This window comes from Rutilus rutilus (assembly GCF_951802725.1).
Source record: "Rutilus rutilus genome assembly, chromosome: 5".
NCBI lineage: Eukaryota > Metazoa > Chordata > Actinopteri > Cypriniformes > Leuciscidae > Rutilus > Rutilus rutilus.
In genome coordinates, this window is record NC_140213.1 from 44,110,520 (window position 1) to 44,138,279 (window position 27,760).

The 27,760-nt window shown below is 38.6% G+C and overlaps 1 protein-coding gene across 1 annotated transcript; it reads right to left on the minus strand.

Moving 5' to 3' along the window:
* On the minus strand, nucleotides 1-26,466 carry ttc9b (tetratricopeptide repeat domain 9B). Its single transcript, XM_084409474.1, has 3 exons — nucleotides 25,808-26,466; nucleotides 5,550-5,732; nucleotides 1-1,171 (listed from the first exon to the last, which is right to left on the minus strand). Exons 1-3 carry the CDS (start codon nucleotides 26,250-26,252, stop codon nucleotides 1,077-1,079), a joined length of 723 nt encoding a protein of 240 aa, XP_084265600.1. The 5' UTR covers nucleotides 26,253-26,466; the 3' UTR covers nucleotides 1-1,076.
* Between the last annotated feature and the right edge of the window lie 1,294 nt (nucleotides 26,467-27,760).

Below are 27,760 nucleotides of genomic sequence, written 5' to 3' on the forward strand. Positions count from 1 at the left end.
CAATTCTCAGAGTTTTACTTATCGCTATTTTGTAACACTGATGTTTGGGGTAAATGTATAATAAGTTTCACAGACCTTATCAAGCACTTCGTATGTTGTGGATCCCGTTTCTTGCGGAAACACAAGCGTTTCAATATGGCTCCATTAGTTATTAATATTCCCACAGGCTGCATAACCATTGTGACATCATCAGGAAGCTCTTAAAGGGGAGGGGCTAAGCGACAGTCCAATACGAGGGAAATGGACAACGAGGTTCACAAAACACCTGCTAACATCAGTACGGACAATGTTGTACCTTTGAGAAAGGGAAAGATAACAACTTGCTCAAACCACTATAGTACAGCAAAACCGAGAGGAAAAACAAAATCGATATCAAAGGACAAATTACAAACACTTGAATTAGCCCTTGAATTGAAACAGTTCAGAAATTGAGTTGAGATGTGCCCAAATTCAAGAGAGAGAAAAAGGAGACGAAGTAACAAGCGTTGACAGGCGAGCGTGAGATCTAGTTGTGAAACATTGCTTTTCCTCTGTATTGAGTAGAGAGGGTATTTCTCAATGGATCAGAGTGAGTTCAAAGGTCACTGGCCTAATCGTTGACCTTCATCATCTGCAAGTATAAGTAGCAGTGTGGCTTTGATACGTGTGCTTTCACTCTATTCTTTACCTACAGACTCAATTCAGCCACCCATGTTTTTCATTATGCACATTTTAATATCCTTATTCGATCATGTAATTTTAAATTCTAATGTCAGATCCCCCCCCAGTGTTTATACAATTATAATAGAGCATTTCCTCTCTTTTTTCGTATGACGTGTTCTTCGTTCATCAGTCAGATTCTCAATACCTGGGAGATGAAAGCACCGGGGACGTTGGATTTAAAGGGACAGAGCGAGAAAAGACAGTCGCTGGGTGCTGTGCTGTAGCTGTGCCCGTTTCAGTCCGCTTTCAGAGGGCACATGTGTCCTGGTTGTCCACGGGATGGGGGGCATTGTGGGAAAAGGGGGAGAGACTCGAGAGGAGAGGTTTTCTATCAGGGTTAGAGCGAGGCATGAGGGGCGGAGCAGTGGGCGTCTTTAACCCAAGGACTCTTTCCCGCTCTCACGCACCTGATGACTGCTCTTACTCATCTTCATCTCCGTCAGCTGGATGTATCGCAGCACGTTTGTGTCTGGATAGAGAGAGGATGAAGTACAGAAAATAAGAAGGCAGGAAGAAATAAAGACAACAGGATCTAAGCTTGCGTTCACACTGCCAGTGACTTTGGCCCTTTTACACCTGGTGTTAAGATTTAATACCAGGTTAAAGGGGGGGTGAAACACTCAGTTTCAGTCAATCTCATGTTAATCTTGAGTACCTATAGAGTAGTATTGCATCCTTCATATCTCCAAAAAGTCTTTAGTTTTATTATATTTATAAAAGAAAGATAGGCTGTACCGAGTCTTTCCGGAAAAAAACGAGCGACTGGAGGCGTGCCGTGTGGGCGGAGCTTACGCGCCGATAGCTAACAACACACAGACATTTTACTCACCGCCTGCGGTTCCAACGCACGACCGTGAACCTTTATTGTTGGGACTGCTAAATCCGGCGTCGAACTGGGCCTTGTTTATAAAACAATCATCGTCGAAATGCAGGGAACAAACAAAGTCCCGTGACTGCAGCGAGCACAGTGCTTTGATGGGCGTACTGCTTTCGCTCTCTCGCTCTGGTCTACGCGCGCGCCCTTCCGGGAGAAGTGCCCTTACGACCCGTATAAGGAAATTCCGCCCCATCTGACGTCACACACGCCCATACTCGAAAAAAACGTTTCCGAAACTTGTGACAAACCAGAAGGAGTATTTTTGGCACAGAAATACTCCATCAAACATACAACTTAATTTTTTTAACTTTGACCATGTTTAGCATGGGAATCCAACTCTTTAACAGTGTAAAAACTCAGTATGCATGAAATAGTATTTCACCCCCCCTTTAATCGGTTTGTTTGATCGCATCACAGGTAGATGAGGGAAACATACACTATAAACCAGCGGTCCCCAACCTTTTTTGCGCCACGGACCGGTTTAATATCAGACAATATTTTCACGGACCGGCCTTTAAGGTGCGGCGGATAAATACAACAAAATATAAAAAAATATATAAAAAACAATTAAATATAATAATAAACGTGAATCCAATGTGTAGGCTTACTTGCAATTTTATTAGCGGGGTACTCGTAATATCGCGCCTAAAGACAACTGAGAAAGCCTGAACACAAACAAAAAGCCCCCCAAAAGAAAAAAATCTCCATGTTTACGGTGCTGATGCGATGTAAGGGTGGCGCTGCCAATAAAGCACCTAAAAGCTGTCACAAAGAACCGATTTTAAGAACCAAAATTAATGATTATGAATATGTAAAATATAGCAGGAGACATTTTAATTGTTTAATAATAAACAAGTGTTTTCTGTGCAAAGATGAAGTTGACAATGCTGACTCGATCTTCGCAGTATGCCTAGTGAACGCGCCAGAGAGAAATGCACATTTCATACGAATTAAGCAGAGAACAGTCAGTTTTCTTTTGTTTTGAATTGTTCTGTTTAAAATTAGACATTTCAAGCTTTCTATGTCTCAGGTCTGTGAGGCAAGTAGGCTACCTTATACGCTGAATTTCGGTTAATTTATGAGATCAGCTCCAGTTCACGCGCCCGCGCCTCCGTGTCCTGATTAAATATTTTCTATTATATTTACTTCTTATTAAATCCTGGCAATTGGGTGATGAAACATTGATTAAAATTAAGATACAATTAATACAAAACGAAATACAATTTAAAGACAGGCTTGCTTTCTGTCTGAGGTCTCTGTGAAAGTTTTAAAGCAGTCTTTTTGTGCCGCTTTCAGAGCGCTGCACGTCCGTAAGGGTGAACAGTCCCATCCGAACAATTATTATAATTATTATTTTTTTTTTTTTTTTGTGAAATAGGCTACATTTTTAAATTAATGCGACTTATAGTCCAGTGCGACTTAGGCTATATTATGTTTTTTCTTCTTCATGACGCATTTTTTTACTGATGCGACATATACTCCGGAGCGATTTATAGTCCGGAAAATACGTTAAGTTATATATTCTTTCTGTGAGGCCCGGTCACAAATGTCCCACGGACCGGTACCGGTCCGCGGCCCGGGGGTTGGGGACCTCTGCTATAAACAATGATTGTGATTTTAACAGTAAAAGACTGTAAAAATGCTACAGTGAAAAACTGTTAATTGGTTAACAGAAAGTTTCCGCACTATATACGGCGAATAACTGTGATATATCTAACCTTACATTTAATGTATTTTTACAGTAAATCCGGTTACATTTATAGTTCTTGAAAGTCATTGTATAATTTACAGTGAAAAAACGTAAATTGACATTCCCACAATTCCTTGCGTGACACTTCACATTTGATGCATTTTTGTTGAAATCATAGATTTTCTTTGTTTTTCTAATCGGTTATGTACATTAGGGTTTTATGTTACATTTAATGTTGTTAAATGAATGTTTATTGCATTTTTTTTCATTTTATGTGTGTTTAGTGTGTGTGTGTGAATGACACTGTGCAGCTTCTATATATTAGTATTAACTTTCTTGTGGAAAAGCTGCTTTTGATTGATGATGTGACTCTCATCTCCGCTGTGATTTGTGGATGTCAGTGTATTACAATGGTACAAAACAGATATTAGTACTTCAATAGGTGGGTAAAGTTAAGCTTGTAAAACCTAAAATGTTGCTACCGTATTTTACGGTGAATTTCTGGCAACCACAGCTGCTGTTTTTTACCGTAAATTTAACAGATTTTGTTTACAGTGTAGGTGAGTAGGCGTCTTTTGCAGCTGTTTGATCACATGAGCTTTTACACTACGAAAGCAATCCGGTCGGATGCGTTTTCGACTACCTCTGGAAGTGGTGGAAAGTGGACAAGCTCAAAACATTTTAGATCCCATTTACACCTGTATTTAGCGGCGTCCACGTGTGACACGATCGACCAAAACGCATCTTAATACTAGGTGTAAACAGGATCTTTGTTACTGCATGTTGCCAGTGGCTGGTGGAGAGATCGCCTGCTGCTAAAAAACATGTTGGAGGGAAAAGACTAAATATTTATGAAATCAGAACATAAAATGCATAATATTAAAGATGAACGAGAAACAATGGCTCTTTGCCGTCGCGGCCATTTATCTGCAGTGAAAGTGCAAGCGTTGGTCTATTTTGGGTTCCTAAAACCATTTAGGCTAGAATCACTTTCACTGTATGTACCAAGCGTGCCGCACAAGCCCTGAAAAGTGAAGCCAAAACGTCTCGATCGCCCCCCGGTGACTGGTCCTAGTATAGGTCATAAACCCCGCCTCCCCGTGTTATTCAACAGGCCTTGAGACCAACTAAACAATTTAATTACACTTCAAATATCTTTTTTCTGAAGGTGGTTTCTGTCATTTACTGTAGTTTTTCCACTACAGTAACACTCTCCACTACAGGATGCATAGATGGATCACATGTGCTCCACTGACTCCTATTGGTTGTTGCTCCCAAAAGCCGCTCTTCATTTGCATAAAGATAAAACATAACTTTGTCGCATCGCCAACGGTCACTGTCAGAAATCGCCAGCTCTCTATTGAAAATGAATGTCGCTGCGTGTCGCTGGCAGTGTGAACGCAGCTTAAGACTAACCCTTCTTAAAATCTTTAGTTGCTTCAGTAAGCATGCACATGAACAAACATAAATACAGGTAAATGGTTTATAACATAACAGCCATAATATCACACTGGACATGCACATATTCTATATATCAGTGGCTCTGAATGTTTGGGTCGCAGAAGATTCGTTATTGTTAACTAAAACTATTATTTAAATTTATTGAAATAAAGCTGAAATAAAATAAAATTTTAATATTAGGTGAAAAACTAACTGAAATAAAACAAGTTGAAGTTATAAATGACTAAAATAAAAAAACTGAAATATATTTTTTTAAAGAAATAATAAAAATGGCAAAAGAATATAATATAAAAATATAAAAATAAAAGCTAATTCAAAATATTAATAAATACCATAATTATATATAATGTATACATATATACAGTGTTTGATTTAAAGGGCATTTTGGTTTACTTTTGTAAAATAAACTTGTATTATTAAAAATACATGCTTATTTCTCATATATTTTAATAATTACATTACCTCCGCATCATCCCTCTTTAACACTCACTTTAAGTTAATCTTCAAAAACATTCATAATTTTATAACACAGTTAAATGTAAACTTTAGCAAATCTCAAAGATAAATATCCTTTTTCAGTGTTATAAGTTTTGTATCTAATTTCACTGGTGGCATTAAAAAAAAAAAAACATATTTAGACATAACACAGAATATTGGCCACGGCATGAAGATAATTAGCAGCTAATCAGCCAGAATTGTAATATTGGTGAATCCCTAATACACAATTTAGTGTTGAGTCACAGTTTAGTGTTGAGTCACAATGCAAAAGCATTTGAGACGCGCCACTGTACATGATATTAAAGCGATCAGAAAGCCCACCTGTGGGTTCACGGCACTTGGCATCGCGTAGGTAACGCAGGGCACACTCATAGTCTCCAAGGTGGTAGAAGGCAATCCCAGCACGGTACATGGCCTTAAAGTGATCCTGCTGGTGTCCGAGGACCTTCAAACAGTACTCCTTAACCCGCTCATAATTCACCAGCTCCGACTGCAGCAAGCAGGCTGTGAGGAAGGAGAGAGTGGACAAGAGAAACAGAAGAAAGGGGAATTAGTACGATGAAAAGGACACGACTAAACAATAGCACAGCTGAAATAAAATAAATCAACAAACAGCTAGGGAGAAAAGCAGACATGAAATATATTGTTACAAAACCCTGGTGTGAAGAGATAAAGCAGAATTAAAGGGCAGTGTGTTTTCTCACAGTCATCAGTTGCACTGAAGTTCTGAGAGCAGCAGTTTTTAATGCGATTGGTTTCAGATAACCACATTAGCACAAAGTGAGGGTCTAATTGCATCTTTTAGCCACTCCAGGCTCAGTGACACGGATGAAGTAATTGTTTTATCTGCTGTCTAAAGAGAAAATAAACCAAACGAGACACATCCTAATCTGCTTAAAAATGTTGGATGTGTCTGAAAATGTGCAACAGGGGTGCAGGTCTAAAGGGTTTATATATAACCACAATAAAAAAAATTTTTTTTGATGAATCTAATGACAGATCAGATATAGCAGACATTTTCCACATCCATTTTTAATATGTCATTGAATTAATTAAAAGTCTTTGGTTTAAAAAAAGAAAAGAAAACGCAGCTAATTACAAGCATTGGCCCTGAAAGAACATCTGCACGGCAAATGAATTACTGCGGCGCCTGCTAGGCAGCTGGTGTGTGTTTCCAACCCTTCATCCAATGAGGGTTATTTATTCCAACAGCAGATGACATGGCTGGACACTGATGGCAGGGGCTGGGAAACTCAATTTCATATTTCAGTGTAAGCTCACTGGTTGTGTGTGTGTGTGTGTGTGTGTGTGTGTGTGTGTGTGTGTGTGTGTGTGTGTGTGTGTGTGTGTGTGTGTGTGTGTGTGTGTGTGTGTGTGTGTGTGTGTGTGTGTGTGTGTTTAGCATGTGTTCAGGAGTTTAACACCCTGCAATTCAATTCATCTCTTGTATGAGCTCACTTCTAATTATGACCTGAATTCACCTCTCACGTTATTTTTACGCACCGGCTAAATTAAGGAATGATGAACCACAGTCTTATGCTAAGGCTCCATTTATTTAATACAGTAATATTGTGAAATATTATTACAGTTCAAAATAAAGGTTTCTATTGTAATATAATTTAAAATGTAATTTATTAATTTATTCAGCATCATTACTCCAGTCTTCAGTGTCACATGATCCTTCAGAAATCATTCTAATATGCTGATTTGCTGCTCAAGAAACATTTATATTGTTATAAATGTTGAAAAAAAGTTGTGATGCTTAATATTTTTGTGGAAACCATGATACATTTTTTTCAGGAGTCTTTGATAAATAGAGAGTTTAAAAGAAAGGCATTTGTTTGAAATAGAAATCTGCTTGTTTGACTGCCACTTTTGATCAATTTAATGCATCCTTGCTGAATACAATTTAATTTAAAGAAATGTGTTGACCCCAAACTTTTTCAACAGTGTATATATATATATACATATATATATATATATATATATATATATATATGTATGAAGACTTCAGATGCAAAAGCCTCTAAGTGCCATCTGAAATTTCCGTCTAGAATGATCATTTTTATCAAGCTTATATGTTTATGTTCACTTATTTCACTTTAATGGCAATGAAAATGGCCTATTAATTGTCATTAAAATGAAATTACTGAACTTAAATATACGAGCTTGATATAAAAACTCATATATATATACATATATATAGTATATATAAACATGTATTTCTATTTCATTTTTAATTTTAAGATTTAATTTTATATTTATATGGTATTTATTTTTATTATTAAATTTTAGTAGGGTTCATTTGAACTATTAATTCTTGCCATCATCAAATATCAAAGTACAGTGATACCACAGTAAAAATCTATGATCGTGCTGTATCTCATAAATGTGTATCTAGTTCAACACCTGTTTACAGCATCAGTGCGGCGCCACTCTTGAGGTCTGACCCTCGCCAAGGTTAATGTCTGTCGGTGCAGTCCAGAGCCTGCTGACCAACACACACACTGACAAAAGATGCAGCTTTATACTGTCCTTTCCTGTTACCTTCCTCCAACTATCACTCATCCTGTCGCTGAAACCCATGTGAAAGTCCTGAGTCAGGGGTCTCGGCAGGACATCAGTAGTGACCGAGCACAGGACAGAAAACATCAGTCCACGACGATTTCTCACCACACATATTCTACACTGAAAGAGCCAAACCGGCACAAATAAATGAGTGACAGACCAATATATGGGTCAGGATCAGGATGATTTAAAATGCAGATCGCAGATAAAAGGAAGGCCGTGTCGTGTGCTGCTGTAGAGACATAAACTAATATAAAGCAAACATCTGCTGACGGCTGTTAACAGCTGTTAAATCAAGACACATATAGTCAGTGGAGGAAAAGGGGAGAAAAAACATGTTTTGCCGAACCTAATGAAGGTTATAAAGACAGAAGGACTAACTAATAAGAGCAGCGGTGAGATAAACGATGATTAGATGACAAATTAAAAGCTCTGAGAGAGAAAAATCTCATCTAAATGAGGTCATTATAGCTGAAATTTCATTCCAACTAGAGTTCGTCAATCCTTTCTCTCCCACTATCTTTGTCGTTTTTTTTTCATTTGTTATAATTTCCCTCAAGATAACACAGTACACATTTCAGGACACAAAACGTCACATGCAGTACAACAACATTTGGCTTTAAGGTTTGTATTGAGTTTCCCTCTAAGACAATACAGAAATGTACTTATAGATTAAAAAGTGCAGTAAGTGATTTCTGAGAAACGCTGTTGAACGTGTATCAGACCGAGCGCCAAAACACACTTGTAGCCAATCAGCAGTAAGAGGCGTGTCCACTTATTAGGGGGAGGTGCCTGTGTTGGGGGCTATTGATATAGGGGTGTGGCCATTGTGGGTGAGGCGTGTTTGTTTTGGTGATTTCAAAAATCAACAACGTTTCTCAGAAATCACTTACTGCAGCTTTAAGAGTGTCATTTCATGCGTCTTAACCGTGATCTCCAGTGATTAACTGGGCAGGCATGCCGCTTTTGGTCTGGGATGGAGAGAGAGAGAGAGAAACTGCCTTTCGGCACACCACCATCACGCTCATCGAGCGTCCTGTCCATCTTCATTCTGGGCAACTGAAACCCTGGCGAGCGCTCAGTGTATTCAGTTTCAGGCAATAATGGTCTAATGGATCCTAACTATTGTGATATCCTGATCTTTCTCTCTGGGCCTTTCTCTCTTTCCACAACACACCTACAAGCGCACACACACTCTGCAGCCTGATTCATCACACAAATGGATAAGGTGTGGCGTTGTGGATATTGAGGACTGCACTTAAGCGTCTGCTGAGTGGCTCTATGCGTGTAATAATGATGGCATTACATATTAATGGACCCGTTGCTCTTTATGCTACATCATAGTTATATGAGAACATAACTGCACAGCTTGAAAACCAGAGCTGGTCCTCAAACACTAACAGGGTCAATCTCGAAATAATCCAATTTTACTGAGGCAGATTTGTCACCCTTGATGAAGAATCACAAATCTGCTCTGCTATTTATTGACATAGAGACAAGTCGGTTCTCTTTCATGGTTCGTCAGTTTTCAATCAAAGATTGATTCTTGTGCAAAGAACCCCAAAAAATGGTATGTAACCCAAAAGCGCAGGCTACAGTGGTTCGGCCACGTATGCCGAATGAACGAACAACGCTTACTTTACCGACTACTCGTGCGAACTGGAAGGCCCAACTAATGGCGGCTAAGAAACCTTGGTAAAAAAGATAAAGGCTGACCCCAAAAACCACAGGCTTAGCCTTCCTGATGCCTGAATGCAAAGCTTTCAACCGCCAAACTATTATACAAAACTTTTGCAATCCAGCGGCACCAAGAGCAACGTATTGGTTTAGGGACAAATCTTGTCCAAACGTTTGCTAAGGGACTTGCTAAGAGAATGTTTATTTCTGGGAAAACTATCCCTTTAAGATGATTTCGAAGATTGCTGGCTAGAGTTTTCCAAAAACTGAACAGGTGCAGGGACAGCTGTTGTGTGTGTGTGTGTGTGTGTGTGTGGGAGAGAAAGACGTGCAATAGGTAGGATCGGTTAGCAAATGTTCAGGATTCCCCTCATTTTTACACCTTCACATGAGAAGAAAACCCAACATGAGCAGAAAAGCTACCGGTTAGTCAATAAAAAGGAAGGGAAATGAGCAAAGCAGGAACGTTGTGGTTTGTGGAGCGCAGAGAATAGCAACAAGGTGAGGGAGTGAGAGCTGGAGGGTAATCGATTTCAACCGCCTCCTACAGGAACATCCATCTCTCTCTCTTTTTTGCACTTTTTGTTATCTTCTCTCCCTCTCTGAGCTGTTTTCCTCTATTGACAGGTGCGGGGCTGACAGCATCAGGTAGAGGAGTGGAACAGTGTTGGTTTGTGGTGATTACCCTGCTGTCACTCGGGTGGTAATTAGTTCTCTCAGTGCTCAATGGCTGATGCAGGGACCCATCGGTCTGAATGACATCTTCCCTCCCTCTGTGTCCTTTCTCACCCGCATCCCGACCTCGTCTTGATCCTACGCTTCACCTACGCCACTGATTAACACCTACTCTCAACATAAGCCAGACCTTTTACTAAACGGCAAAGGTCTGGTCCACACCGCAGCTTATTCTGAACAAGAAACAACATGAACAAACTTTGGGATGGATGGATGGATAAACAAACACAACTTTATTTCCAGAATTTCTCATAAAAAAAATATTCTGGACGTTACATAACGACATCCAATCAGAATAGAGCTTGCCAGATCGAGAATATACTGAGGCTTCATCCTCTTCTCCATCTCACCTAGTGATCTAGTCAGCACAAGCAACCACATATGACATTGCACATTAATGTGTTCACAGTTTACAGTGCAATGATAAACACATGACTCATTTTGCCCATTTTAGCATGATGCGTTTGCTTGTTTACTTAGTCACATGATATCAATGTCATATAAAACACAGCAGTATAAGCTTCCCTCCTCATGCAGTTTTTAACAAGGCAGTAGTTCAACAAAACATATCAACCCTAAACAGAAACAGTGACAGACTGCTTTAAAAGCAACAATAGCAGGTCTCAGAATAGTTTCGCAGCGGATGAGCTCGAGAGGGTTTTCAGCCTTATTTAACAAGGCTGAGGGACCCTGAGCTCACATGTATAATTCAAACATTAGCAAGCTAAGTGCTAGTTCCTCTCCCTGCACTGAAGCCTGTTGATAATGGCCTTGTCAGTCGGTGCACTGTGGCTTGAAGGACGCTGCCCTAAATCATGACTTAGCAGCCACCATCGACTGTCTTTTCACCCATCCATCCCTCTATCCCTCCCTCCTCCTCTCCACAGCTTCCCCTCTTTAGCTCACTATTTCTGATTAGGAGAAAATTACCTATTCATATTGAATGAATCTCATTTCCTCTCCGAGTCTGGCAACCGCATAGTCACTTTACCCATTTTCATTTATCATATCGCATACAAAATCATCTTCCTTTCACAGTCTTCTTATTATATTCACATTTACCACAAATGTAATACGTTTCTAACAGTTTACAGGTGCTATAAATAAATGTCCATGTATAACAGGCAAACATACGCATAACACACCAGACAGATATCACTGGGTAAAAAGAGAAACCAGAAAACTAGCCAATCGCAATCATTTTTCACATTCGCAAAGGAGTACAAGAGTGTTCGTCCACTTTTAGCAGGCTTGGTTCTGGAAGTATTTTTATGTTATTACACCCACGAACAGAACACCACAATCGCTTAGACGCCATTCTGCTCATAGACAGTGCTCCAGCGTATCAACAATGACCGCGCCGGTCCGCGTGGACTATGATTGACAGCTCGCTCACGAGCGAGGGCGGGTCTGTGTTGAAACGCTGCTGTCAATCAACAATCGTAGGAGGGGCGTCCGAACGTGTGACATCACTAGGTCGAACGGCTTGATTTGAGACGGGAAAACATATAAGAAGATTTAAAAAAAAAAACACTGGATGGATTTTCCAAATTTGGACAAAAATGGACAAATTTCTCAATACTTTGCCTAGATTTGATGTCTTTATCGCTGAGATCTCCCTTTTTTGTAAAATCTCTTCAACTCATTGACAACAATAAGAACAACAAGTTTCTAAAGAACTATATATTTTTCTTACTGGTTGAGGTGTCATTGTTATTTCTCTGTATTGTTTTCTTTTCTTTTCTTTTCATTTTATGTTAATGTATTCAATGCAGTGCTGTTTCTTGTCTTGCATTAAAAAAAACAGTTTCTCTATGGAGAAAATGAATGTGAATGTTACTGGTGGAAGGGGTGGGGTTTTGGAGAAACCTCTTTAGTAAGAGACTGAAGTAACAGTGATTGCTTGAGTGTGTGATGGTGAAGTCTGCGGTCATGCACTGAACACTGAGCTCACTGCTGTTCTCTGAAGGGACTCGATGAAGCCCACTCACCATATTTTGCTTACCACCCCCTTCCCCCTCTTGTCTTTTCCCTCAGCCTTTCTCTCTCTCTCTCTGACCATCTGTAATCACAGAACGACAGCCTTGATCACCACACCATGCACATACACTCCGGGGGAGCGGACAGCATATATGACTCTGCAGTTTTTGACCTAATGAGAAAAAACAACCATCTCAGATCCTTATTTCACATTAGTACAGAAAATTACCACCACTTTTGACATCTCAAGCAGACAAAATACACATTTTGCATGTATATATGCATTAAATAGTCCCTGGAAAGTGGGCCAGAAATATTGATGACTCATCTTCTCCACATGGGTGTACACAAATTTTTGTCCATTGGGGCGTGTAAAAATGCTCTCTGGAATGAGAATGTCCTTGTCACCTTAATTATAAATAAAAAAGCACCGTTGCAACTGATCTAAAGCTGTTAAAGACTGTGATATTTCCCTCCTCTTCCCACAAAACCCTCACAGTCATTGTTGTCTATGGAAACCGGCCTCACATCACCCCTATCTGCAGGGATTACCCACAGTGCAACATGGTTTGCGGGAAGAAAAAGCCTAGATTGCACAGTTAGATCTGCTCGTAAGCTCCAGAAAACATCTCAGAAGAGAGAGAATCGTTGAGCATGAGAGGATGAAAAATTAATGCAGCTTACTCCCATAATTCCCCCAAACACCATATGCACATGCTGACTGTAATCAAAACATCCCGGTATGGACACTTGATCGTATGCCTGTGATTTGAAATGTGCAGAGATAGTTTTTTTTATATATATATATATATATATATATATTCCTTGATTGAATTTTGATGCTGATGTTAGAGGATGATGCTGGCTGGATTTCCAGTCGAAAGCCCTTAAGCGATGCACTTATCACCAGAGGTTTCAGTAAACCATTATGACTGTATGGAAACATCACGATGTAACTTCACTTAGACGAGGGCATTAACAGAGAATTGATGAATATGCATAATAGCAGAAAGAGATTGATATAGATCCTTAGAGAGGTCCCTTAAAGGGATGGTTCGAAGTAAAATCAACCTAGGGTCCTTTGCACCATGACCAAACACCGGACGCCGAGGTCACTTCAGTGATTTGGGAAAAACATGTAAAAGTCCTGGCAGAAAGCGATGCATAAGGATGCAGTGTAACGACGCCCAGCTCCAGGAAAGCACTAATATTTTGTTGGTAGTACCAGTTTGCAACAATTATTAGTTAACAACACTAAGTTGTCAACACTTCGGAAAAATTTATAATTTTTGCGTTTTTGGGCGAAAAGTCAGTTTTAAGTCAGTTATTTATATCTTTTGCTGTAGTGTGTCAGTAGGAAATCTCAGTTTACATTTCCAAACATTCCTTTCGCCATTAATTGTAATAATCCAGTGAGATTTCTGTATGCACAAGGAGTCTGACAGCAGCCGGTATGATCTGATCTCACCATCATCGAGTCCGTCTGTGATTACATGAAGAAACAGAAAAAACTGAGACAGACTAAATCCAGAAGAACTTCGGGAACGTCTCCAAGATGCTTGAAGAAACCTTCCTGCAAAGCTACACACAAGTGTACCTGGACAAAAGCCGTTTTAAACGCAAAGGGTCGTTACACCATATATTGATTTGAATTAGTTAATAGAAGTTAATATAAAGTTAAATAAATTAAATTTGTGATTTTATTTTTGAAAGCATTCTCACTTTACAGCATTTTAACACAAGTGCCAGTGCTTTTCACAGTACTGTAGCTTTGCAGGAAGGTTTCTTCAAGCATCACGGAGACGTTCCCGCAGTTCTTCTGGATTTAGTCTGTCTCAGTTTTTTCTGTTTCTTCATGTAATCACAGACGGACTCGATGATGGTGAGATCAGATCATACCGGCTGTTGTCAGACTCCTTGTGCACACACAAATCTCACTGGATTATTACAATTAATGGCAAAAAGAATGTTTGGAAATGTAAACTGATATTTCCTACTGACACACTACAGCAAAATATATAAATAACTGACTTAAATATTAACATGCCTAAGACTTTTGCACAGTACTGTATATATATATATATTAGTTAACATGAACTAAAACTAAACAATACTTAAAAGGAATTTATTAATTGTAGTTAATGTTAATTTCTACATTTAATAATACATTATTCAAATCAAAAGTTCAAATCAATCATCTGTTAACATTAATTAATGCACTTTGAAATAATATGAACAAACACTGAAGAATTGTATTTTTATTAACTAACATTAACAAAGGTTAATAAATGCTGTGAAATCTATATTTCTCAAAGTAAGTTAATGTTAACTATAATGCATTAACTAATGTTTACTTTTTTTTGCAGTGTATTTTCTATGGCATCAGAAAACAAAGGACAAATTAACTTTTGGTCACACTTTAGTTTAGGGTCCAATTCTCACTATTAACTTACTATTAACTACGACTTCTGCCTCGATAAACTCCTAATTACTTCTTATTAATAGTTAGTAAGGTATTTGTTAAGTTTAGGTATTGGATAGGATTAAGGGATGTAGAATATGGTCATGCAGAATAAGGCATTAATATGTGCTTTAAAAGTACTAATAAACACCCAATATCCTAGTAATACGCATGCTAATAAGCAACTAGTTAATAGTGAGAAATGAAACCTAAACTAAAGTGTTACCAATCTTTTTGCTACTCTCAGAAAGAAAAAAAAATGGTACAAAAGCTGTAACTGTATCCTTTCAAAAAGTACTAATATGTACCATATGGGTACTAATACTGTATGCAGGACTATACTTAAGGTACTACTATGGACCCTTTAGAAGTAAATAAGGTACAAAAGCATGCACATTAAAAGCCGCCCCACTGACAGCTATACTGAGTGAGTGTAAATCAGAGATTTGAGAATGAATGACTGCAACACAGGGAGGTTTTCACTTCGACATCTCCAGGCGGAAAAGTGTTGTGTCTCGGACCCGTCGGGTTGAATTAAATGAGGAGGGCTGAGGACTGTCCCTGAATGACTCCGCGTCCTAGAAATGGCCAACGGTGAATCAGCAGCGGTCGCACACGGCTCGCATTCAGAGGACAAACACCACCAGACAACAGCTTTCTGCCATGACTAGGCAGGGAACATTACAACCTCCACTAAAGACAGCATCATTGCAACTCTGTGAACAACTCACGCACCAGGAACTATAATCATCCTGGACGTTCATGGTTATGCAGACTCAAGCAGACATGCCCTGTTTTGCTATAGCAATATATTTAAGTTCTCAGGACCATCACACTGGCCAGCTTCCAATGATCTTAAAATATTCTTGGTGCCCCACTGAGGGTTAGGCTCATGCTTAGTTTTTTCCAAATATTGAACTGAATTCGCACACCAATACGCCAGAACCTAAAATAGTTATGTTTTTTTATGAGATCATGTTGTGTTTTACATGCAGTTATAATAAATGTGGACTGAAGTGTTCAAGCTGCATCACCATAAAAATACCACAAGCGAATCATGCACCATATTCCAATTCTTCTGAAGTTGTGTTCATTTGTGAAGATTATCACGATGAAAAAAACGAGTAAGAATCAAAAGCTTTTGTAGATCACAGACCTTACTTTCTGCAACATTGCAAAAGCTAAATGGGAAAATCCTACTGGGTTTTTGGGTTGTCAAGAGAAAAACTAACTTCTGGATTGACCAACAAAAAGACTTCATCCCAGCATCCCTTCATTGTATTGTAAAGCTGGTGAAATGCAGCGAAATGAGGGTGAACACATGACGTCAGAACTTTCTTTTTATAATACCAAACGAATTTTGACTTATTGTTAAACCTATGTTTTTAGGAAAATCCTGTTTCTGTTTGAGATAGCAATGCAACACCGGACTTTTCCAGGGTTTTTCCATTTTAAACCCTGCACACAAATGCTGCATCTGGAGCTGTCAGCATCAGTACAACCATCTAGAGCTGAAACCTACAGTATCTATCTACAACACATTCACATAAGTGTGCGAGCTCGCATGTAAGGGTGCAGAGCTTCCCCAGGGCGCATCAAAGATTAAAATACACAACATCACAGAGAGAAACTATCCTTAATAAAGTCCCCCTGTGGTGAAAATCCAGCTTTTAATGTTGTTTATGTGTCTATGTGGTGTTTTTAATACGCTTTAAGACAAACCATGTGTAAATTCATAAGTCGACACCATTGCTGAGTATTTTCTCCTCAAAACTGCTGTGAACCAAAGACAGTCTCGAAAACACGGTTTGAAATCGCTGGTGTTTCTGATGTCACAAACTACCTTGCAACCAATCAGATCAACGTGTGATCGTCAACGAGTGGATCTCTGAGCTGAGTGAGTGTGTGTAGGCGGGGCTAATTTGCATATTCATAGAACCAAGCGTGTAGAGTTACATACAATCTATTTTAAAGGATTAGTTCACCCCAAAATGAAAATTTCCTAATAATTTACTCACCCCAATGGCATCCAAGATATCCATGTCTTTCTTTCCTCAGTGGGAGAGAAATTATGTTTTTTGAGTAAAACATTTCTGGATTTTTCTTCTAACAATGGACTTTACCATCGTTTATAAGTCCAAATCAATGCAGTTTCAAAAGTCTTTGAAGTGTTTTAAATTATGATTTTCAAATTTTTTAAAATAATTTATAGACTTTTTACCTTCAATAGTTCGGATTGAGCTGATCAACAAACGGACAGGGAACTACGTCATCACGTTGAAAGGTCACGCCGGCGCCGGCAATGCTATTTGAACTACTATTCATATTCATCAAAATGTTATTCATATTCATATTCATATTCACTGAATACTATAACTATATATATAATAGCAAACAATACTATTTGAACTATCCTCCTACATACGGTCGCATTGTAAACAGTGGGGCGGTACTTCTGCCGGCGCCGGCGTGACCTTTCAACGTGATGACGTAGTTCTCTGTCCGTTTGTTGATCAGCTCAATCCGAACTATTGAAGGTAAAAAGTCTATACATTTTTTTCGTTGTTGAAAATGACCTTTCGTTTCGCTAGATAACAACCTCTTCTTCAGCTGTGATCGCGTACAGCCCGTTTAAACACTTTCGAAGACTTTTGAAACTGCATTGATTTGGACTTAAAAACTATGGTAACCAATGAAGTCCATTGTTAGAAGAAAAATCCCGAAATGTTTTCCTCAAAAAACATAATTTCTCTCCCACTGAGGAAAGAAAGACATGGATATCTTGGATGGCATTGGGCATTTTGCCTAATTTTTCAAGGAAAAAAACGTTTAAATATGTAATTTTGGTGATCAAAGATGAGTTTTAAAGGATCAAATTGTTGACTACAGGGGGACTTTAAGTGTAAGTAAATCATGACAGAATTTTTGGCTGAAATATCCCTTTAATTTCGAGACACTATGGTGGCTTCTCACTCCACTAACCTGTTTACACAGTGTTGTTTGAGGTCAAGATAAGCCTTAAGTGGCCCTTGGAGAGGTTATCTTAGCGTTGTGTTGACGCACAGGGGTGTGCTCCCTCTCTCCCTCTCGCAAACACCCATCAGTACATGACTCAGCATCATAAGACATCGCCGGGAGTTGCTAGAGTCCTTACGGGAGAGCTCTCTGTTTTTATGACATGCTTACAACAGTTCAACAATAACTACTGCATTGCAGGATATAAAACTGCAGCAGCATGTAAGAGCTATGACTATTAAAATATCAGCTGGGGTCTGGGATCATTTTTAAATTATTTTAATTTGATCAAAAGTGACAGTAAAGACATTTATATTAAAGATTTATATTAAAAACAAAAAATAAATGCTGTTCTTTTGCACGTTCTGTTGTATCTGAGTTTACCACAATATATTAGAAAGAATATTGAGCAGTTTGAACACTGTTAATAATTAGAAATGTTTCTCAAGCAGCAAATCATCATATTAAAATGATTTCTGAAGGATCATGTGACACTGGAGACTGGAGTAATGATGCTGAAAATAAAGGAATAAATTACATTTTAATATATATTAAGATATAAATCAGTTGTTTTAGATTGTAATAGTATTTTACAATATTACAGTTTATATTGATCAAATAAATGAAGCCTTGGTGAGCAAGAGGCTTCTTTCAAAAACATGAAATATTACTGACCCCAAATTTAGTTGTGTATGTTATATATTGCTTATGTTATATAATCATATAATCTCTCCACTGAGTTTTAGAGAGGAGGGACGTCACTACACGGAGAAAGCTCATACTAGACATTTTAATTGCATTATCTATTCCTGAACCTTGAAGGTTTCACCTTGATACGAGTCGGGCGGCCTGAAAATGTTCCACACTGATTTGGCATTTAGATATAATATCAATCCAGTTTTACATTTACCCAGATATTTCTGTATGATCTTTTAATGCTAATAAATAATGAATCCAGATATCGAGCTCATCTCATCTCTTGAGCTGATCTCTGTGGAAAAGTGAACATATCAAACAAATATGCTTTTAACGCAAGCATATTTACCAGCCAAGTAAAGCGCTCATATTCCTTCCCTTACGGCCTTTATTTCTTCATACCACTTGTTCTCTCAACCAACTTAATTGCAGTTTAAGCAGTTCTTACAGATAAGCCTTGCAAGCATTCTTAGCTTTGTTGGCCGACGATGAAAAATGGCCCAAAACTTGAGAGTGCGGAGGGACTTAAACAACATGTTCAGGTTCTACAGACCCAGAAAAGGGAAGCAGGCATTCAGTCTCTCTACGCACACACACACACACACACACTGCCAAACCTCCTCTCATCCAGTACTTTATGATCTCTCTCATTTTCTCCTCCATCCCCCCAGGTCATGGCAGAGCACTATAACATAATACAATGTACTGTACAGTAAGTAAAGCCTGTGCCCAGAGGAACCCTATGGCGATGCCATGCCATCTGCGGGCCTGGCACCAGCTCAACAACCACCAACCTCACCCCGTCACATTTCTATACTCTTCACCTCAGACAGTCTTCCAGACCGAGAGATCTGACAGATGAAAAGAGCGCGTTTAATATTGCTTTCCTTTTTAAGCATTTGGCTTATCGGGACAGTGATAAGACCTTGAGTTGATGAATGTAACGCAAACCACTATCAGGACTCTCCGGAGTCAGCCAAGCATAGAAAGAGAGGAATACAGAGAGGAAGTCTTGATTTCAGTTTAACACGGCCGCTTCTAATTGGACATCAGGGTTGAGAAGTTCATTGATTGTCGCTGTCAGTTGTAATGAGAGAGCAAAAGGTCAGTGGGAGTTATACACGCATGATTTCTCCAAGGCCTTATGTGATGAAAAGAATACTGAAAAAAAACTGTTTTCAACATTGATAATAATAATCAGCATAAAATAATGATTTCTGAAGGATCATGTGACACTGAAGACTGGAGTAATGATTCTGAAAGTTGCCTTACATTTACTTTACAAGTACAATCAACTTGGATGTTTAAGTCATTTCAACTTAAATTATATTAAACTGACTTAAAAAATGAGTTGAATCTTGTATAACTTATAAAAGAAAGTTGAAAATTGCTTAACTTATTTTGATTAGTTAAAGCAATGTAAAAACATATGTTAAAAACATAAATTATTGAACATATATTTTTTACAGTCACATGAATTATATATATTAAAAAAAAAATTTTCAAATAGAAAACTCTTATTTTAAATTATAATTACATTCAACATATTACTGTTTTACTCTTTTGATAAATATGAGACTTCTTTCCAAAAACGCACCAACCGCAAACTTTTTCTCTGAAAAAAAGATATTTCGTTTTTTTAAAGTCACCATGAAATCAAAATTGACAATTATTTTTTTACAGAATGTTGCAGAATGTTTATAATAAATGATTGATCTGTGCACTTTTTTTTATTCATGTGCATTCGTAATCTTTAAATGAAAAACGTTAACCTCCTATTTAAGAAATTCACAATAAATAATAATAAAGCAAGATGCCCTGTTGAAATACGTGAGATGTGTGGTTTATATAAACTGCATAGGTAAAGTATAAATTAAAATTATTGTGACCGATGTGGAGGGGGAGGAGAAATTATATGTGCGTCACGTTTAGTCAATAAAACTCTTGCGCATAGGAAACACCCGTGTATACTCGCTCATGACTCCTTGGGAAGCCTCCTCACTCCTCACCTCGGTGCGATTAGAGAATTGAGATGTCCTTCAAGATGGCTGAGCTTGATTGGTTTCCGCGTCATAGGATGGAGGACGGAGGAGAGAGGAGACGAGGAGGGATATTGAGAAGCACCCGAGGTCTTGTGGACTTCACAATGGCCGCCGCGTGAGCATCAGAGCGCTTAATATTTCCTCCTTTCTGAAGATTCTGGGCGCTTAACCCAGAATGCCCTTTGTGATATGCTGGTTCGAGAACAATAAGCAATAGGTCTAAGGTTATGGAGTTCAAATATTGTTTTCATGAACTTGCAAACCTTATTCAAAAAGTTAAGAACGAAGGAGAAGAAATTGAAAGAGAGTGTGGAGAAACTAAGTTAGCAAAGATTTATTTTGTGATATACTCTCAGAACAGTTTTTTTCTTCTTCTTTGCTTAGGGGTAAAAATAAGTTTGAAATACCTTTGCAGGTAACCAACATCCCGACGCCTTCCACACGGCTGAGAGCGATGCTTAGATGAACATGTTTCTCAATAACAAAATAAACAACAAAAATAACAGCCAGAAGGATGAAATCAAAAAAAAAAATTCTTTAAGTAAATTCATCTGGTTTAAAATTGCTTAGATATTAATACTGAAAAACAAGATGAAAATTTAAATGAAAACGTGTCAAAACACAAGCTTGATAAAAGCACAAAAGCTGGTTTTGTGAGTAATAATAAAATAAAAGCTTATCCAATTCTACTCACTAGCATTGTTGTTTTAGTCATCTCTAATAATACATACAGCTTGAAATGTGCTAAATTGACAGTGTTGATTTTATGACTTTTAGTGACTTGATTCTCCTAAATGAATGCAATATAAATCACGACACATTCCCAAACATCCACTATTCCCACCATTCCCACCATTCACTATTGAAGAACATGTGAGTCAGTCCAATTAATAGTTTATCTGTGGTCAGTAGATGCTGGTATATTTATATATTTATTTATTTATATAGAATACATACAATATATTAGGCTATTATTCATAATTTCTGGCTTCAGTGAAAGGCTACCTAAAAGCTAGTCAGGGTCTGTGTTGGAAAAGTAACTCAGGAGTTCCTGCATATCTTGCATAACTGCACAACCAAAAAAAAGTTTCAATGTAGACATAACCCACTTAGAAATCCTGTTTTGTCGTCTCGGGAATTCTCGGCTTAGACGTGGTGTTTTGAAGCAGCATGGCAAATAAACCATTCATCATCTTGCTGTCCAGACAGATTTAGAAAACTGTACTTGGCACATGTATTTCTTGATTTTTGTTTATCATATGAATATACTTTCTTGTAAGCTATCTTCCTGTCTCTTTCATAACATCTCTTTGCTCAGCTGCTTTGACATCTTCCTCTTTCATTTGAGTTTCAGATATAGCATTTTGTACGGTGTCTTGGTCCTGTCGAGACTGACTCATGCCACCTTGCTGAGCTAAGATTCGTGTGTTCGCTAGCGGCGACTCAGCAGGCTTTAGAGAAAAGAGTGGTGCAGAAGTTGCTGTGGCTGGCTGAAGTTGAACAATACAGATGGAAGGCCTGGCCTTGTCACAACAAACCCGAGTTTAGAAGGCCGTTTCCCTCACGCAAACACACAACAGCCTCGTTCAGATTCGCAGGACACACAGTAGGCTATTCATCTCTCTCTCTCTCTCTCTCTCTCTCTCTCTCTCTCCTCATCACCCCTTACTTGGCAACACACAGAACAATCGCTGAGGACAGCGAGAGAGTCACGTGATTGTAGCAAACAGAACGCCATGTACGCACAATACAGAAATACAAATCAGTTGTTATGGATCAAGGATTGTGCTGTGAGGACGATCTATTAAAACTAGCATGATTTTACATGTCGTCCAAGGACCTGGGGCCTCATTTATAACCGTTGCGGACGCACAAAACAGGCCCTGAAAGAGGCGTACGCCACTTCCGACGCACAAGTTGTGATTTATAAAAACTTGACGGGAAAATTTGCGCACCTGCACGCAAACTCTGACCCATGCGTACGAACGTTTTGGAGATGGAGCAGTTTGGCGACACCGATGGTGAGCTGGAGTTAAATGTCTTTTCGGTCACTTTTAGACAGAAAATCTAAAGACATATACAGAAAGATGATACAAAATATAATTTCACTCACCAAGCCTGTCACTTGAAGCAAATATCCATCCTTTCTTAAATGTCCGCGCCAGCTATCGCGTTGGGCCGTTTAGTGAAACTGACGCAAATAACAGTTTAAATAAATAAAATAATGATTTAAACTATGTTTATATCAGAAGTAAAACATTTAGATTAAATATGCCATTCAAATGATTGGAGTTTAACACTTAAACATGAAATCATTACTGCGAAGTTACAACATTTTTTTATAGCCTATTCAGTCAATAGAAATATTTGTTGTGGATGCGATGTTTTTGAACACTTTCCCTGTGTCGTGCTGTGTTTTAATGTTTTAACCACAGAGATAATTGCTTATGATAATACCAGATTGTCTGAGAAAATAGTTTTGTGCAAATAATGCCCAAGGCCTATCTGTTTCCATTAAAAATATAAATCAATTAAAAATACAATTCGGCCAGTGGAAAAGATTGAGAAAAACTTTTTCTGAAATGTATTTTACACTATTTGATTTATGTATTCAAAAACAAGGCAAGGATAGGCAACTACATGGTTTTTATTAATGTAATGTGTCTTGTACCGTTAAACGTTATCACGTGGATGAATAATCATGCAAATAATATGCAGATGAGGATCTGCATAGTAAAACTAGGCGTTGTAAGCTCCATATATAGTTATTTCGGGGTGGAGACGCATGTGTGCACAATCTTCCGCTGACTGGGATTTATAAAGTGAATTCTGCGCAGGTTCTGGCGTACGAACGGTTTTAGAAGTCTGAATATTTTTTTGCGTACGCCATTTTTGGCTTTCGGGCGCACGTACACTTTTAGTAAGGTTCCTACATACAGTTTTATAAATGAGACCCCTGATGAGAGAAATCGAAAAACGAACTGGTGTGACCGTGACGTAATTTTGAACAAATTCAGGCAAATATGAAGTTCCTTTGGGGTTCATTTTGGGAGCCAAAGTGATTTTTCTGGAAAAGTTTGCTCCGGTTGGTAAACAACTTTGACGTGGAAATCTTCTCCAGTTCATTTCTTCTGTTCAGTCCATCAAGGTCAGACGTTGAACACAAAAAACATGAACACACTGGAGAGTCGCTTCATAGTAGAAATTGAAGCTGTACTTCTAACTGAAAGTGACACTGCCACTGTTTTTTCATGTTTAATACTGTAAAACTGTTGCTTTAAAGCTATCTAAATGTGCGTATAAATAAACGTGGAAAGCGTGCAGAACATATATTCATCTAAACATCACTCTCAGCAGTGTGGATGGTGTCGGGATGTTTGTTAACTGCAAAGATGTTTCAAACTTCTTTTTACCCCTAAAGTGAAGAACAAAGAAGAACTTTGCCGTGAGTTTTTCCAAGGCCTTAAAGTCTTGAATGGGAGATACACATATAATTGATAAAAACTAAACACAAAACTCTGTTTGCATCCTACATTGCACCTCAACGAGCCTAAATACAGTATGACACTATAAAATGCATCTTTATATAAGTTCTCTCTCTATATATTCCCTGCTCATCCATCATCATGACTGCAGGAGGACAAACAAAAGAAGGTGACGGAGGGAGGGAATTCACACAAATGGAAATTTTGCAGCGTCGAGACTCTTTCACGCCTTGATGCTTCCCCCAGCGGGCCTGAAGTGTTCGCCACTTTTGTGACATTCAAGCCGAACCTCAAATCGAGAACCGTGTGAGACCGCTAGAGACATCAAGGGCCACAAACACCAGGCATCCTCACACTCATCCAGATCGAGCAGATGTGCATGAGTATTAAACAATATTCTCTCAGTGAGCAAACACAGTTGGCATCTGTGATCCGTTTTATGTTATCCCCTCTTTATCGACAACTAAACTGACTAAATTTACTTCAAATGACTTTTGGGTAACAATATGCAGCATCAGTGTGTAATCACATAGAGAGGGTGTGTTTATTATAATGGAATATTACTTGCAGATTGTAGACACAATAATGCTCATTAGACTATGATTTTGAAGCCATATCAATATGGTTTTGATTGTTTTCTGAATTAAAAATGTTGTAATTCTCTGTAAGCTTTAACTTTGAAGCTGCTTTGTTTAAAAATGCCATTTGCTAACATGCATCAACAAACACTAAAACTACCACAAGGAAATTAATTCATGTTCTTGAAAATGTAACATTTGTTCCAGGTTTAAAAAAAATTGACTAATGGGGAATTTCAATGTTTCCCATCCACAAAACAAACAGCAGCATGCTTTTACACCAGAGGTATGATGTTGAGTCATTATAGTTGTAGAACAAAGCGTGAAAGTCTCTTCAGGTGGCTTTATTTCTCTCAATGGATATGCAATCTTATAGAACTGACACTCCAACCTTTTACCTCACATCACCAAGAACTTGAAAGAGAAAAATGAATAAAGAGATTAGCATACTAGGCTACGTATCAAAATATTAGTTCACGTGGTGCGTTTAATCTGCTTGCTCTCTCAAATAAAAGCAACGTGACATTAAATGAGCTTGGATTATTATGACACTGGCTGAATCTCACTGGCTCAGGAACAATGAAGGCCAAACTGGTTGTTATAAGCGCAAACAACCCAGCACACAAAGAACGTTCCATTAACGTTAGTATCTGGTTCCCATTTGGGTATTTTCCCATATTTTTTTTAGTTCTTTTTAGGTTTTATTTTTTTCAACCATAAAATAACATTCCCAGAACGTCGCAGGGTGTTTACTTTTAAAACCTAAAACTAACTTACAGGCTAAAAAACGTTCCTTTATGGTTATTTTATTGGTTATTATTAAACGTTGCGTGTGTTTTTGTGCGTTTATGTTGAAATGAGATCAATCAAAACGCGTTATAACGATCATATAAATCCAACTTTATAGCTAAAATATTAAGCCAGGGTTAAGCATATAGAGTGAAAAGCACAGATATCACAGTAAAGATATCGGAGTCGCTACAGGGGTTTGGGGAACGCTAGAGCAACGTTAAATTAACGTTAGAATAACGTTCCATTTCCGTTAAGAAAACTTTCCTGGCAAACCATAAACAAACCTTAATAGAACCTTCTGAGAACCAAACACTAACGTTCTGGGAAGCAGAAATTGCTGGGAAATGCTTGATCGATTGTTTTCAGTCTTGTCTGTATAAAAACACAATCGTTTTCTTGCTGTGGAATTACATCTATATTTATATTTTAAGCCCTTTATTAGCCTCCTACACCTTCCCCTTATCAAAAGCATCTCAGAGTGGCTTCAGCCTCATGGTAACCTCCAAGCGAGCGGTTCAGAACAATGGCAGCGGCCGTTCCCGAGTCTCACCTGTCAGGCTGTCGTAGCACTCGATCTCGGTGCTCTCCACCGCTCTCCTCTGCTCTTCTGTCAGCTTGGCAGCGGCTTGGTTGAGGAGGTTCACCTCGGATCCGGTGGTCCCGTCGACGACATGGACCCCTTTCAGTTGCAGCAGCGCCCTGTGATATTTCCCAATAGCTTCCCGGAATTTCTTCTCCTTGTAGCATCGGTGACCCTCCGCTTTGAAGTCGATTGCTTTCTGTATTTTCGCCTCCATCTCCATCTCCGCGCCGCCGACGCGATACCCTCCGCCGTCCCCACCCGCCGCCGCCGCCAGACTCCGGCCCCCAGCCTCCGGGTAGCTCTTCAGGCTCTTGATCGAGTGCTGCTTCGCTTCCATCTCGCTCAGGAAGCCATGCTGGTCCGACACGGGTGCCTGTGTTCGCTTTAAGGGCTGGAGCAGCGTGCTGTGCATAAAGGATGCGAGCCAAACGAGCGGCGAAAAACACAGGCGCGACCGGATAGTAGGAAGTAAATACAACACTAATGATTCCCGGCTGTAAAACGCGTAAAAGAGACAAAGAACTCTAAACAAATAGATGACGGGTGTCTCTGGTAACGTGGAGGAGAAGCTAGAAGAGGAGGAGGAGGAGGACTCGTGCCGCCGGCCAGAGCAGCTTCAGCACCACAGACAGCGACAACGAGAGCGAGGCATTATGGGAAGGATTTAATCGTGGCGAGATGATGCTGCTACTGGTGGATCACGATTACATTAAAGAGGAAAATCTACATGCGTAAAGCCACACATGCATTTAAAACAATGCAAAGGCTGCCCATCTTTACGTCATTATCGTTAAAAGCAAAAGCTAGGCAATCCAGCTCATAACTGTTTTGGATCATGGTAGCTGGTTGATCAAACATGTAATAAAAATAAATGAATAAAATCAACATGGTATGACCAGCTGGTTTGCTGTATATAGTTTAGACCAAAAAAAAAAAAAAAAAAAAAAAAAACGGTTCATGAAGCATGTCAATTGTGCCCTTAAATTGTCTCCCAGATCCAAGTGGAATTAATCTCCCTGGGAGCTTGAATGATTCATTTTCCTGGCGAAACACCCAAGTCTGCTGAAGCTGGAGAGATAATTGACTAATACACATCTAAAGGCTAAATTGTTGTGTATCCAAAAGATATATTACTTTGCTTTAAATCTATTACTAACAACATAAAAATACCAGTGAATCTCTTTGGTGTTAGTAGTACATTGTAATTAATAACAGCCTAAATGAAAACACCGAGTCAGCATTAAGAGCCAAATGCTGAACAGTGATGAACTGCTGAAGTCGTTGTACAACACTATAGACATAAGGGCTTGTGTAGTCCTCGCCATCTGTCATTTACTAGAGCATGCATTAAACACACTTCAGTGCAATGCTTTTTTTGCAAGCACATCAGTTTCGACTCATCTATCCTTTCATTTTGGAGAAACTATAAAAATTATTTAAAAAAAAATTGTCATTATCTATAGTGACCTTCTTTATCAAACTAATTATGCAGTAAACGTCTTTAAAGGGACAGTTCCCCCAAAAATGAAAATTGTCATTAATTACTCACCCTCACGTCGTTACAAACACGTAAAATTTTCATTTGTGTTCTGGAGATGAACGACATTTTTATGTGTTTGTAAACGACATGATAATTAATGACAGAATTTTCATTTTAAGTGAAATATCCCTTTAAACGCTTTCATATTGCGTCGATCAGTTGCTTCCATTGTGAAATGCACTCAGATTCAAATAGGATTATAATGACAGCCCTTCAAACCACCAAGATACCATAATAAGCATGATGTAACTATAATACGCTCTAAAACCCAGTTCAATTTATATATAATTCAAGCATTTCACATGACATTTGAAAAATAAAAGAGACAATTCAAGGTTTTTTTCTGTTTTATCTTTTTTATATTCAATCCATTCCAAAAA